The sequence below is a fragment of the Rhea pennata genome, chromosome 1, assembly GCF_028389875.1.
Source record: "Rhea pennata isolate bPtePen1 chromosome 1, bPtePen1.pri, whole genome shotgun sequence".
NCBI lineage: Eukaryota > Metazoa > Chordata > Aves > Rheiformes > Rheidae > Rhea > Rhea pennata.
Window position 1 is genome coordinate 121592694 of NC_084663.1, and position 15097 is coordinate 121607790.

General features: G+C 42.0%; 1 protein-coding gene across 2 annotated transcripts in view; it reads left to right on the forward strand.

The window, feature by feature from the left end:
• The first annotated feature begins 2859 nt into the window (after nucleotides 1–2859).
• The window catches only part of SLC37A1 (solute carrier family 37 member 1), a 39949-nt gene continuing 27711 nt past the window's right edge, over nucleotides 2860–15097 (forward strand). Inside the window, exons 1-6 of one of the 2 annotated variants that reach the window (XM_062573775.1) lie at nucleotides 2860–2934; nucleotides 7852–8137; nucleotides 9908–9989; nucleotides 10787–10913; nucleotides 12835–12913; nucleotides 14684–14819. In XM_062573775.1, coding sequence (XP_062429759.1) covers nucleotides 8082–8137; nucleotides 9908–9989; nucleotides 10787–10913; nucleotides 12835–12913; nucleotides 14684–14819 — 480 coding nt within the window. In that variant the 5' untranslated portion in view covers nucleotides 2860–2934; nucleotides 7852–8081. Of the gene's footprint in view, nucleotides 2935–3268; nucleotides 3357–7851; nucleotides 8138–9907; nucleotides 9990–10786; nucleotides 10914–12834; nucleotides 12914–14683; nucleotides 14820–15097 lie in introns of those variants that run through there. The other variant, XM_062573766.1, reaches the window with a different exon arrangement.

Here is a 15097-nt window from a genome sequence, read left to right on the forward strand (position 1 = left end):
CAATTTTTATATAGTAAAGTACTATTTAACAACCCATTATTATGTAAAGAATTTATTCTGCTCCCCTAGACAAAGAGATCACTCAGTGGCTGAACGGATTAGTCTTTCCCATCCACACAATTATAAATCATAAAATATGCTCATGCCATTTACTGGAAGGAAAATAAATACATTAATAACGTAAAGGATGCAGTAATCTGTATTTAGGCCTCGGTCAGCCAGCATCATGCATTAGGCAAATGGAAGACTCTGCTGACATTATTGACTTCAAAGTGTTTTGCTAAATTAGGGCTTGGGGAGTTAAGCACACAACTCTAGTTCAGTGGAAATAAAATTGACTTGTCCACCTAGGAAATTAGATTATATTTTCCAAAAGAGGTGTTAGCAGATGTTTAACTAAACATCTGTCAATACCTATACCTTTACTTCTGTTTGGTTTTGGAGATAAGAACACACACTTTTTTATCTCTCTAGTATAAATGCTACCAGAGACTTAAAAAGCCCGGTGGTTGCTGCGGTTGCTATCAACACAACTATTTGCTAAACCATCATTTGTGTTTTTTTCTGAACTGCAGCTGCTGAAATGTCCTTTCTATTCTCTTCTGTGAGGCCTAAGGTTATATATGCTATTTTAAAGAATGTTTTTTGTGCTTTATTTGTTAGCTGTTTACTCTTGACTGCAGACCTCTTTTTATGTCAGGCTGACCTCTGGCTCTCCTTTGACACTGTACATGAGCATTCGGTTGCTGTAAACAGCAGTACAAGCTCAGATCACTCCTTATATATGTGTTCTTACTTATTTGCTGGCTTCTGACAGCTTTAGCTGCTGGTGACGAGTACTAGCATAGCAGAGAAAGCACCTGTGCCAGACATGGCAGCCAGCAGTCTTCAATGATAGAGGTTTAGGAGAGACCTTTATTTTGATGGGAGACATAGTTTCTACTTTAAGCAGGAAAAAAAATTGGGTTTTTGTGGCTGTTTGGCTTGCACTTTTTGTAAATCGCTTGTAACTGAAGACAGAAAGATACGAACAAGGTTAAGTTCTTTAAGGAACTGGAAAAGAGCCAAGACAAAATAAATTTTGAAAATCTGAAGATCTGCATAATGGCAGCAGTTGTCATGATAATTTTGGATGGCTAATTATGCACGTAAACAAATGAAGTGAGATAGGTCTGACCTTTTCTGCTATAAAGAGGCAGGTCTTCATTGTTTGTGTGTGCCAGTCAGAATAAATGGTATCTGGGAGCCATTTGCTGCTGGTGCAAAAAGGCAGCCGTATGATTCAAGCAAAGCACAATTCCTGGAGGAGCATCCCCTTTTTATTTTTGCCTCTGCTAAATGGTTCATGCAGTAGAAATGATAAACATCAACACATGCTATAGGCTCAGGCTATAGTTACCCCTATCTATATCTGACATGTACATTTTTCCACCTCAAGAAACAAATATCCTCTTAGTAAGATAACAGCATTTCCATGATACATCTGCACAGAAGAATAAAGAGTCATGAAGTATTTCCATGTCCGGTTCATGCACTATCATACTGGGGGATAATAAATGTGGAGAGCTAAGGTGGCTCTGGTACCTCCCTTTTTCTGCCCCATCTCAGTGTGTAAGAATCAGCTAAGCTTAATTCTCCTGTCCTGGCCATTTCAGTTGAGCTGATGATGAGTTAGGGTAGATGATTTTCTTTTGGATTCATAAAGCACATGGGACTGTACTGTCATTAAGCAATTATGCAGTCTCCTTTCCCCAAGGCATGTGACGAAATTGTAGTTTGTCTCATAGCACACAACGGTTCTGAGAAAGTTTTGCTATTGCTAGAACTTTCGGTGCCAAGTAGGAACTTTTGCTTTTATCTGTGAACTAAAATTGTCTGCTTAGAAGGTAAGGTAGATCATAATCAAGACCATTGCATTAGCTTTCAAAGTAGCATTTGTGGAGGAGATTTTTTTTTAACCTCTGAAATCAGTATTTACTAATCTCACTTTGGACATGAGTCTAGGCAGGAATCAGCATCTGCTAGTGACAAGTTCAAGAACGGCAGTCCGTGCAACACCTCTCTGCATTTGCTACAGTCCTGTGTAACTCTGAGAACCCGATTCTGCAAACACTGTTTTAAGGGGAAAGGTTTTGTTTATTGACTGGGAGAAAATGAAGGAAAAATATCATTGCTCTCATTGGGTAGTGAAGCTCAACATGTGTAAGGGTTTGAAACGTGGGGCCTAAAACAAACACTCTGGGAGTCAAAGAGCTTTAACTGTGATTACTGACACAGGCAGTGCAAGAGGGATGGCATGAAATAAAACTTAACATTTTAGTGAGTACCATAAGCAGGCTGCTGGTGCCAGGCAGGTGATATTCTACCAGGTAGGAACTGTGTTGTATGGAGTAATTAAAGCCTGCACACAGTAATTGTTAATAATTGTTAAGTTTTGGATTAAATAAACTGAGTCATATTACCAGCTTTATTAAGGTTATCATGGTAAAGAAATACACCAGCAGCTGGAAGTGAACATTTGTAAAAATAGCTAAGCTTTGAAATACGGATAGTTGCTGCAAATCAAAACACACTGCAGAATCAGGAAACCAGAAGGCAAATAAAATAAATAATGATTTTTGGTTTAAAAAAGAAAGGAATCCCACGGATTTTCTTCTGTCAGTTTCCAGGAAGCCTGCAGGGCTCGTGATTTTTGCACGTTTCCAGCTGAGCAGCATCAGTAGTTCTAGTGATTTCAGGGGGACAAGTGGCAGTGCTGAAGTTGTGCATCTGTGCAGATTTATCCAGGACGGAGACTAGTGACTTCATCGGAAATCAAATCGGTGATGTCAGACACACACACACACAAAGAAAGAAAGAAAGAAAGAAAGAAAGAAAGGCGCGTAGCTGGAGCGTATCGAGCCACCTCCAAGCCACAACTCTGACAAGCGACAGGTAAGAGACCCCTTGGGTTACAAGTTAACCGGTTAAAACCGCAGAGAACACATTTCTCTGCGCGGCTCTCCAAGGACGGGGCTGCGCGGCCGTTACAGCGCGCGGCCCAACGGCTAACGGCCGCCGCCGCGGCCTTCCCCCGCCCCCGCCCCTTCCCCGCTGGCGGGGGCACCACAGCGCCGGGCGCCGCCGCCCGCCGCCCGCCGCCCACCGGTGCAGGGCGCCCTCCTCCTCCTCCTCCTGCTCCTCCTCCTCCTCCTCCCCCGCAGCACGGCGCGGCGCGGCGGGGAGGGGCCCCGGTAGACGGGTCCCGCCGCGCAGCGCCCGGCGGCCGGGCGGCAGCGCGGCTACCCGGAGCCGCACCCGGCCGCCGCGCTCGGCTCAGCCCAAGCAGGAAGCAGGAAGCCGCCGGCGCCGGCAGGGTGAGCGCAGCGGCAGCGGGTAGGCGCGGGGGGCGGCCGTGCACCTGCCGTGCCCGCCGAGCGCGGCGGCGGCGGCGGCAGCAGCACCCTCCCTTCCCTTCCCTTCCCTTCCCTCCCCTCCCCTCCCCTCCCCTCCCCTCTCCTCTCCTCCCGTCCCGTTCTTCTTCTGCTCCCCTCTCCCCGTGGGGCCGCCTGGGGGCCCCGCTCTGAGCCGCGGGCGTTGGGTGCTGCCGAGGGGCTAGACACCCCTCCGCCGCTTTCTTTTCTTCCTTTTTCCTCCTGTCTCCCTTCCCTCCCTCTCCCCCGCCCCACTTTGAGGATTCAGGTTGCTGTAAGTCAGCTGCGTCTGAGGCTCACAGGCATTCCCCGAGACCCGCTCCTAAGCGGTTAATTTCGGGTCAGATTTGGGTGTAAGGTGTGAAGCATTGGGGGGATTGCTCCTCAAGGAGCCTCTGGTCTCCTTGATTAGAGGAAGCGGTAGATGTAGGCTTCTGTGCCTTGGTGTGTGCAGTTAGAGAGCCTTGGTGCGTGCAGTTACAGACACAGAGTCTGCAGCGAGCGGGTTGAAAGCCAGAAGTGGAGATGTGTGCTAGGCGGTACAAAACTGCTGCTGGAGAACTTCCTACGTGGATGCAAGCAGGCTCTGCTGGAGGTGGCACCTCGTACCGCTGGCCCACCTGCGGGAGAGACTCGTTCTCACCTTTCCCTTGTTCTCCGGGCCTGGCCATGCAGGATAGCCTGCGTTTAAGCAGTCCCTCCAAGCGCCAAGCCTGGCACTTGACATTTAGGGAGGCTGGGCAGCTGCACTGGCTTGCACTTAGTCATCTCATGTTGCAGTAGCCTCTGGTTCAGTGCAGTCGCTAACACCGAGTTACTGGTAGTTAAGGAACGTGGATATAGGTTCATTGCATATTGACAAGGATGGTTTCCTACATTTTAAAGTCAGAATTAATTGTTTTCAGATTTGTGCATTAATATTAGATGGAAGGAATGCTGCCATCTAAGATTGTTCTAAAGCCTCCTGAGCTGATGGACTTGGTAGTTTCTGGCCCAAGTGTTTAGCTGCCAGGCGTTAAGTATAATATGCCTTTGATCTGCCTGGATCCAAAGGCCTCTTGAGTCCTTATGGACACCCTGACCAGGACCTGAATTTTGTGTAGAGGAGCAATGTGTAATGTATGCCTGTCCTCCAGAGTAACCATGCCATGCACAAAGACATAGAGTCCAAGCAGGAGCTTCGCTCCATTTCTCCAAAGTGCAGCACAGCACAACTGAGCCAAGGTTTATGATATTTGCAGTGGTAAAGGCTGGTAAAAAAAAATGCCGTGTTTTCCTGAAACAGCAAGGGAATCATGTTTCAGACAGTACAGTATGAAGCCTGAAGGAATGATACAAAACATGGAAGGCAAGCATGGGTTCAAACTTAGTACCAGAATATTGTTTTATACCTGGCAATATAACAAGGAAGAGTAAAGGTATTTGTTTGCACTGCTAGAAGAAGTAGTTGCTGAAAACGAAAGAATAGGAAACCAGTTCGATTATTGAACTAAAGTTTATCCTTGTGCTTTGTTAATAGCAGAGAAATATAAAAGATGTGTTGGTAAACTACCTGTTGTCTGCTACAGCTTATTGTTGCTAAAGAATAACTTCTTTGTGAAACCTGGTTTCATCTACAGCAGGATGAGCTCTTCGTAACCTGTTATCACAAGTGTCATTGCCACAGGGTCCTTTGTTTTCATGGGGAAAGCCTTATTTGTTTGTGGAAAGCACAACCATGAATGTCAGATGAACTCAGGGATGTATGGAGATAGAGATAAATGATGGACAGGTAAATGAGAACTTGGGGCATGAAATCCACTCCAGTCCTTGTAAGGCCAGAGCTTGGGTCTCGCTGCCTGGAGCAGATGAGATGAGGTCATTCCTTGTCAAATGGAGTTAGGGTGCATTTCTCTGAATGTTTCTGATAGTCCAGCCTTCTTTGCTGAAGCCATGTGATTCTGGATTTACAGCAACCGAAAGCCAGCATGAGGCAGTGATTTTTCTTTTGTACTAGCTTTTGTGTGAGTACAATCTGTGCAGCAAGTGCACAGATGTGTAACCTTGTGTGGCCACTTAGCATTAAAATACTCTCCAAGATGTGTGGAGAGCCTTCTGGCTTCTTAGACTAAAGCCATTAAATAGTAACCTGTTTAATAATTACATTTTCATGAATGATAATTGTATTATCCCCTTGTATTTTAAGGGAACCATTTTAAGAGGTCTGTGACCTCAGTTTTTTGTTCTTTGCTAGCCTCTTATTTTTCTTCTCCTATTGGTGGACTTTTTTGCCTTTTCACTTGGAGTATGGCCCCTTAAATAATTGCTTCAGTGTTTGGGACAACTGTGGGAGAGGAGAAATGGGTTTGGGATTGCCCTGGAACAGGTCTGCTGCTACTGGAGTACCGCTTAAAGAAAAGCTCACTCCTACCCAGGGCTGCCTCTTCCCACCTCTTTTTCTCTTTCTTCTCCCACTGGAGTTCTCCATAGCTCAGTTCTGCCAAACACAAAATGATTGTTGAGCATTTGATAGCTTGACATTCAAGCTCAACTGGCCTAATGACTAGATGTTACTGTAAGGGGCAGTCCCACTTCTAGTCCCTGGCTTTATGCTCCTGCAGCTTCAAGTGCATACCAGTTACCAGTCCTGTGGCCACAGAGTGAGTTCATATTTTCTATTAGATCAGCTGTTTTTCAAGGCTAGTTTTCTGACAGATCAGCCACCTGAACTGTGGCTATACTGCCACTTGGTCTGGCACAGAGGAAGGCAGGAACTTGCAGCTGAGAGTGGGAGAGGAAAGGAAAGGTTGCACTTTCTGTGGCCCCGGCAGCTTCAGAGAGGAGATAGGGAGTTCATGGTGGGAGAGGTGAGAATGATTGTAGGGTTTGATGGTTAGTTGCACAACTAGTATCTGATTTGGAGAGGGGAAAAAATATACCAAGCAAGATTAATGAGTCTATCCTGTTTTACAGGAGGGAGATTTCAGTGTGGGGTGGGGACAGGAGAGAGGTCAAGCTGAACCAGGTGAATGTAAAGAATTAAAAGCATGACAAAAATGTGTGTTTACATAAAGGAGCAGACTAGATCGTTTGGTGGGATACTCAGATATGTGGAAACGGAGTAGATTTCTTCCATTCCCAAGGATAAAGCATATGTGGATAATGAAGTTTTCAAGCTGCTTGTTTTGATGCAACAGATACTGTATTCAGTGCTGCCACTCGGTTACTTGAAGAGGAGAACGGTTGTGCTCTCTTTAGTAAGAGGGAGGAATAAAGACCAGAGGAGAGAGGCTCACACCCTGCCTGTCAAATGGCAGCTTGTAAAAATCCCAGGTTAATATAAGCCCTTGGTCATGGCAGTTGTGTTTTCTTCATCTCTCTTCCTGTTGGTCACTGGGAGAGCGAGTCCTGTCTCTTACCGAATCTCTTACCGAAGCGCACCTGGTGCTGCCTTTAAGCCTGCTAGCTTTGGCTACCAGAAGGGTAGGAAATCTGTCACAGATCCCAGGCAGGGACATTGCTGGGTGATGGTCGTCCTGGCACATCATCGGCTGTACTGCTGGGCTGGCACTGCTGTTAGCACACGGGGAGGCTCAGCTGCTCTACGTAAGCTGCAGTCACACCTTTTGCCTACAGTGCCTTTTGTTGTCTTTCTCAACCGATGGGTCAAACTTGCAGCTAAATAACAGTTCACCTAGTTCCTGTTACTGAACCTGTAATAAAGAATACAGTACGTATTTTTCTATGGAGGGACTTTGGCCAGGATTTGAAGAAATGGTAGGAATTTTACAGCATTTAACCCCAATTTGAACCGGTGCTTTCACAGTCTCAGAGTTCCCCCTGTGTTGCCTATGCACATGAGCCTGCCTTCCCCTTTGTGCTAGCCCCCAGATGAGCTGCTGTAGAGCGCTCAGGTGGTGGAAAAATATCTCTTTCCTCTCCTACTCTGACCTTCTGCTGATTTTGCTCTTTGTGCAGCATGTGTGCTGGGACAGGAGGATCAGGCTGGGCAAGAGAGTGCTGATCGAGATCTGCTGGCAGCAGTGTTTGGCTGCCTCCGTCCTCAAGCTGGAGAGTTCCCAGTTCTGGGCTGAAAACACTGCAGTTGGTTTTGAACAAATTTCAACCTTAGGAGTATTTGAGGTGTTTCAAAGTAGATATTTGTAAGGTGGAGAATTACATATTTATAGTCTCTCTGGGACAAAAGCAGAGTGTTTTGATGTCGGCAGGCTTTGGATCGTATCCTAAATGCATGTTCCCCCTCTGCTTTGTGCTGTGTTGACTCCTCAAAATAGTATTTGTTCGCTATTAAAGTTCTCTATTACACTTTGATGTCTAGGAGGTTAGTTATGCTATTTACTTGTCTCTGAAATAGATAACTTCTCATTTAAATGTAGTGATTAGAAAGTACAAGAATACCTTGATAAGAAGACTTACATACCAACTTCTCTCCTTTAAGGATCATCAATTAACAAAATTAGAGTGACGAATTGGCTGTATAGTGACCGAACGTGTCCGAAGAAAACCTTAAGGGAGATCAGCTGAGCTCTGCAGCGTATCTTCCAAGTCTGTTGCCAGTCTACAATTGCATGGCTTTGGGAGGATCTTTGTTACACGTTCTGAACAGCAGATAACTTTGCCTAACCACGTAACTGTGTTTCCTAAAATTTGATACCGGCTGTAGAGTAGATGGCTCAGCTTCCTCCTGGCATTCGCTTCATCACTTTATTTTCAAGAGATCAGTGGTAAGTCTTTAAGTATGTTGCTGTTCTTTATTTTGGACAAGGTGAGTCTGTATCTGAGACAGAAGGTTCTGGTGCCTTGCTCTGTTTTTACCTTTTCATTGTTTCATATATAAACTGAGAAAATAATAGTCAGTTGTGTAAGAAATAAATATTACTGTCATTAAAATGCTGGCATACATTCTTGGAGGAACCTAGTCGTGGACTGTATTATAGAGCCTTATTTATCAAGTGTGCTAGACAATAAACCCTTCTATCTTTTCCTTTGCAAGGTATGTATTTGAAGGGATGAATTTAAAATTTTTATTTTCAAATTCTTAGGTAAGAAGGAGGCTGGAGATTAGCTTGTTTGTCTTGACTAGAAATATATTTTTTCCTTCAGAAATTGATGTATGATAAAGACTAGTAGAAGCTCAATTCTGGTTCTTGCTACTGCAATATTAAATATTAAAAAAAGAAGCTTGCTTTTGGAAACTAATCCTGAAGCTTTTCTGAAGTCTGTTTGGATGACATCAGCTCTGGTGCTTTCTCAGAGAGAGAATACTGAGCCAGTTGTGTTTGAATAACAAAGAAATAACAAATGAAAGACCTAGCACTTCCCATTTGAGTGATTTTATCGCACGTTTTCTCTACTGGAGCTTTACGGACAAAGCCATTACAGTTTTTATGGCTTGTGAGGATGCCTTCAGTAATGGGGGTGAATAACCCACAGTATAACTCACTCTTTTTTATTTTGTTTGTGATTATGCCAGAAATATAAAAGAAGATCCTTGTTATATAGAAGTTTATAAGGCAGAGAATGACCGAAGATTAATTATAAAGTAGGAACCATAATGTGCTGTGTGATATCAGAGTTTTGTATGTATGCGTGTAGCATTATTTACGGATTTTTATTTTAAGGTCAAGACTGGAAGGAGTCAGGATATCTAGTCTGATCTCTGTGTATTATTAAAAGCATAAATCAACAAAACATTTGCTGCCTTAAACAACTGAAACTATGTGCTGCAGGTAGAGAACAGAATAGATCGGATGGCTATCCTTGCTTAAAACCCTTGCAGTTACAGGAAGTCTACGACATGTCCTTATAATTCAGACATATTGCAGAGAAAGACTTAAAGAGGCCAATCAGGATGAGGGAAAGCTCCTTTTCAAACCCCAAGCTGGTTAATTATGTTCATGTACTCCAGCTGACAGTGCACTGTCTCAGTGACTGTCCACTCTATAGTCTCTAGAAATGGCTGATTGTTGTTGTTAGAGAGGAAGGCAAAGTAAATAAAAAGAAAAAATCCTATAAGCAGTAATGAAAGAAAAAAATAACAATCCAGAATAGCCAAACTGACAACACACAGAACCACAGTTAATGTCCTGATCGTAGCAGAAACCGGATGAGACTATGATATGAGAGATCTGATTATCTCTTTGTTTAATGTGGTTAAACCTTTTAATAGTCCCTCAAGGAAGGATATAAACTGAGCAAATCAGCTGTGCACAATCCAAGTGCAGAAAGAAGCAGCACTGCTAAGTGGTCCTACCTCTAGCTGTGTATTACTGAATTCTCTTTAAAATCTGTATCAGGTGAGATGTTCTAAAATGGTGTTAATGCTAATGTGGTTTCTCTGGCTGTTAGGGAACGTGTAAAAGGTTGTCTTCAGTTATTCCCAAATTACCAGTAACTTTTGCAATATTTTAATATATTAATATGTAATATAACTTAGCACTATAATTAAATCTGAATAAAATCATTTCCAAACGCGTATTTTTTTTATATTATAGGTATAGAGCCTTCATTTTCATTCTCACTTTCTTGTTATATGCCAGCTTCCATTTATCGAGGAAACCCATTAGTATAGTTAAGGTAAGCAACGTTGTGTCCTTGTTTAAACATCCTTCTGCTCCTATTAAACAAGGAAACACTCTTCAGTATTTTCTTTTGTGAAAGGCAATGTTAAACTTTAACTTGGAGTGGTTTAAAAGATGAAAAAGCAATAAACATGGTACACAGTATTATTTACTTAATAAACTTTTGTGAGACTACTCCTAGAATATTGCATGTACTTCCATTCTTTGGGCTTAACACCATAGCTTAACAGCTCTGCCTTTACTTAACATCATGTGAATTAATCTAATGTATAAATATATAAGGTTTACAGGATTACATTCTTAGATTTGAGAAAAGTTGCTTGTAACTGATAAGTCAAATGTATAAAATCCTAGTGACATTTACAGGACTATTCCAATTGCTGTTGAGCATCATTTTCATAATTTGCACACTTGGTGTTCTTTGGGATTTTTTTTTTTTTTTTTTTTTTTGCTAGTTATCTAGTTATAGATCTACTGTTTCCAGTGAAGCTGGTGGTAAAATTCTCTGGGACTGTCTTGTATATGACTGATGAGTAAAAATGGGTAAAGTGGGTTGATGTTAGTAAAGTATTTCAAAATCCTTCAGTATTAGAAACACTGGTTCACTATAAGATGTTGTTCTTTCAGGTAATGGGGGTTTCACACAGCAAAATCCCACTGGCTAATGATTCTACTTATTTCAGTGAATTTGACACAGGTTCATATAGAGCTAGAATTGTTAAATTTGCTATTTTATGGGATTTAGCAGGGTTGTCTTACAAGTGAGTCTTCTGTTTTTAAATTCTGTATCAGGGAGAGCTGCATAAGCACTGTGGTGCTTCGCATGAAGTTGAACTCAATTCCTACAGAGAATATGCTGGACAGATTCAGCCTGTCAAAAAGCCATCTAATGTGTCTCAGTGTGGTTGGGAGCCATTTGGTGAGTGTTTTTTTTTTTTTTTTTTTGTTTGTTTGTTTGTTTTTTGTGTGTGTGATAATGTGTTGAATCTAATGAGAATTAGATTATCTGCCTCTTCCTATTTTTCTTGATGTATGGAGGTATTCAGGAGATTTATTTGGGAGAGGTACTTTCTTTTAAATGTTCATGTTGATATTACAAAGTTAAGTTGTGACACACCTTTACAATATCTTTCCTACTTAAAATCATTTAAACAGCTGATACTATTTTACTTGATATAGCTGTGAGATGTTTCAGTAGAGTTTCAGTCAGAAAATGTGCTTGTATAGAAATTTGGATTCATCTTTAAAATATTCATTGTGAGAGAATAAAATGAGAAGAGTAAAAATGAGTTGTTATATCTTCCTCTGTTTTATTTCAAGGTCCACAGATCACTTAAATTGAATTAGTTGCTGTGTATCTAAACTGGAGCTTTTCAGAGTTCTTATCAGTCAGAAGGAATATTTTTTCCCCCCTAATTTAATTGTGAAAGATGTGAGACTTTCTTGCAGATTAGGGTTGTCAGATTACTGAGTAGTTTATAAACCTGGCCCTTTAACTTGTAAGTAGGTAAATACTTTGTCTATTTAAATATTAAAAAAAAAAAATCTGACAACCGTAATCTGCAAAAAATTTGAATTAAATTCAAATTTAATTGTATTTGAATAGAGATTGTTCAATCACTCCCTGACACTTTATCACTGTAAAGAATATTAGTGGAGTAGAACAGTCACATTCAACATGCTAGTCCTCCATTCCCATCTATGTGGGCATTGGTAATCTTTTCTTCTTATTCTTTAATTAGCAATAAATTTCCCCCATTCTTTCCAAAGATGGGTTGAGATCTGAACTCTGAGTTCTCTATGGACAGAATTCTGTGTTACTATCTGCCTGCTGTGGGGTAGTCAGTCCACTGCCAGGACTTAGTCCCGTATGTTTCCAGAATTATTGGGATGCAGTAAAGCTTGGTTGCTGTTTCCTGTGCCTGGACCAAGGAGGTACTTACTGAGCTCACTAATTTAATATATTAGCTAGCTTTCTTAATTTTCAATACCTTCTGAGCTCCAGTGTCCTCCCTCTTCCATGGACACATGTTATTGCAAAGCTTTTCTTTTTTGAAACAGCTGGCAAGGTGGAAATACCACTAAAAGGAAGAGTGCTGTAATAACTGTGACTTTCATTTCAAATCCAATGGGAATTGTGGTTCCTTGCGAATACCTACGCTCTTTTTCTTAGGATGACCTCAGATCTCCTGAGATTAGGTGCTTCTAGCTGGATGGAGTCCTTTCTGCTGCTTCCATGCTTTCTTCAAGTCCCATTTAGTTGTGGCTGAGGTTGTTTCCCGTACAGAGCAGAATGCTGTTTTTTAAACAAGACTTCTATCTCTGTGGCCTATGACTAGATGGAATACGAAAAGCAAAAGGCTTTAAACTTTTTATAAAATATATTAAGTTGATTCCCCAGAAGCCTATCTGGTGATGGCTTCTTTTTTTAGCCATTTTGTCTTTTAAGACATCACACATTTGATACATATCTTTCTACTATGCTTTTAATAAAATCCCTTAAATTTTTGTGTTTTCTTCTTGTCAAAGAAGCTGTAAGAAATGGTCAACTTGTTAATAACTGATGTTTCTTCTTTTGCCAAATGCTGTTTTGAATACAGTGGAATTGAGAATGGGACTAGTAATGTTTTTCCTGATACGTTACAGATAAAAATGTGAGTTGTAGATAGTTTTTTTGGTTAAATAATATGTTTTGCAAAATTCATGCGTAAGTCTAAAGGTGTCTAATTAAAATTAAATGTCAGTGCAGGTACACAAGAAGTTTTTTTTATAATGTAAAAACTGTTGGAAAGCTATTGGCACATTTAACCTGATACTTTGTTTTGAAAATGTATTCTTAGATAAGAACAACTACAAGCAATTACTAGGAGCACTGGATTACTCTTTTCTGTGTGCATATGCAATTGGAATGTATCTGAGGTAAATCTCACTCTTGAAAAACTGCTTCATAGTTTACTATTTTTACATGAGGGTATACTACTACTGAGCTACTGTCCTTTCCTACTGGAAAGTTTCTGGTGAAGGCAGGAAGAACTTGGCTGTCATGCTGCAATCTCTGGTGTAGCTGCTATGAAAAAGTGCATTTTCCTGAGTCCGCAGTGGTATAATCCATGTTGATCTGTAGAAATATTCTTACCTCCACATGACTTGAATGCTTCCCAGCTCACAGTCTAGCCTGTCTTTCTTCATATGGAGGTAGAATGTATGTCCCCAAACTGCAGCTTTCATGTGTAGACTAAGCTGGCTTTCCTGGCTTTCTTTTAATAAAAGAGGAGAAGCAGGCATCCCCTAAAATTGTAGGGAGTCCATCTTAAGATGTATGAGATGAACTGCCATTTGGATATGCCTCTCTTTATTGACTGAAAATGGAACCTTCATGAGTAGAAGGTTCACTAGCAAGGAAGACAAGTCTCATTCTCAATGGCTGAAGATACTGGAGATGTATTACACCTTACGGGTCATTTGAAAAATGATTTTGTGAGTAAATCATTTCCAGTGTGCGCCAGGTGAATATCTCCCTGAAAGATGATTCTGTACATGTTTGTACTTGGCAATTATTGTTTATTAGCTGTTTCTTGTTTTATTTTGTCAAAGTCCTAAAAATTGCTTATTTCATTTTGCTGATGATACTAAGCTGGGAGGAGTGGCTGACACAACTGAGGGCTGTGCTGCCATTCAGAGAGACCTGGACAGGCTGGAGAGCTGGTCGGAGAGGAACCGCCTGAGGTTCAACAAGGGTCAAGTGCAGAGTCCTGCACCTAGGGAGGAATAACCCTATGCACCAGTACAAGCTGGGTGCTGACCTTCTGGAGAGCAGCTGTGCAGAGAAGGACCTGGGAGTGCTGGTCGATGACAAGTTGACCATGAGCCAGCAATGTGCCCTTGTGGCCAAGAAGGCCAGTGGTCTCCTGGGGTGCATTAGGAAGAGTGTTGCCAGCAGGTGGAGGGAGGTGATCCTGCCCCTCTACTCAGCCCTGGGGAGGCCTCATCTCGAGTCCTGTGTCCAGTTCTGGGCTATCCAGGACAAGAGAGACATGGAGCTACTGGAGAGAGTCCAGCGTAGGGCTACAAGGATGATCAGAGGGCTGGAGCACCTGCCCTATGAGGAACGGCTGCGAGAGCTGGGCCTGTTTAGCCTGGGGAAGAGAAGACTGAGAGGGGATCTTATCAATGTGTGTAAGCACCTGAAGGGAGGGTGTCAAGGGGACAGGGCCAAACTCTTTTCAGCTGTCCCATGTGACAGGACAAGAGGCAATGGGCAGAAATTGAAGCACAGGAAGTTCCACCTGACCGTGAGGGGGAATTTCTTCCCTGTGAGAGTGACAGAGCACTGGCACAGGTTGCCCAGAGAGGTGGTGGAGTCTCCTTCTCTGGGGATAGTCAAGGCCCGCCTGGATGCAACCCTATCTAACATGCTGTAGGTGACCCTGCTTGAGCAGGTGTGTTGGACTAGATGATCTCCAGAGGTCCCTTCCAACCTCAACCATTCTGTGATTCTGTGATTTTTAATGTTTCTGTGCAAAAAAAAAAAAAAAAAAAAAAAAAAAAAGGCAACAGAAGAAAGCCAGCAGCTGACAGTAGAGCTGTCTAAACCAGAATTAAAAAACACAATGTTCTTTATTTTCGAAAGGTGGGGGTGTGGTCACACTTTAACATTCCCTTTCTTTTTCTTTCCTTCCACTTTTCAAGTGGTATAATAGGGGAACGGCTACCTATCCGGTATTATCTGACAGTTGGAATGCTTGCTAGCGGCCTCTTCACTGCAATGTTTGGATTGGGTTATTTCTATAATATCCATAATCTGTGGTTTTACATAATGGCCCAGGTAGGCATGCTGTTACTTAGATACCACAAGGTTTTGTGGTGCTTTTTGGTGTTGAGCTGTTTTTTCATGTGCAAACGATGATTAGTGGTTAGATGAAAAGATAGAAATGCTGGCATGCATTGTGCTCTGAAAAGTAATTAGAGACAACACTGATAGAGTGTATAGCCTCAGGCTTTATTTAAAAAATATATTTTTTAGAGGAAGAACTCTTTAAAAACAAATTTAAGTCTTTCAATATGTGTCAAATCACTGATCAAATCTTTGCAAGCCTTAATGTG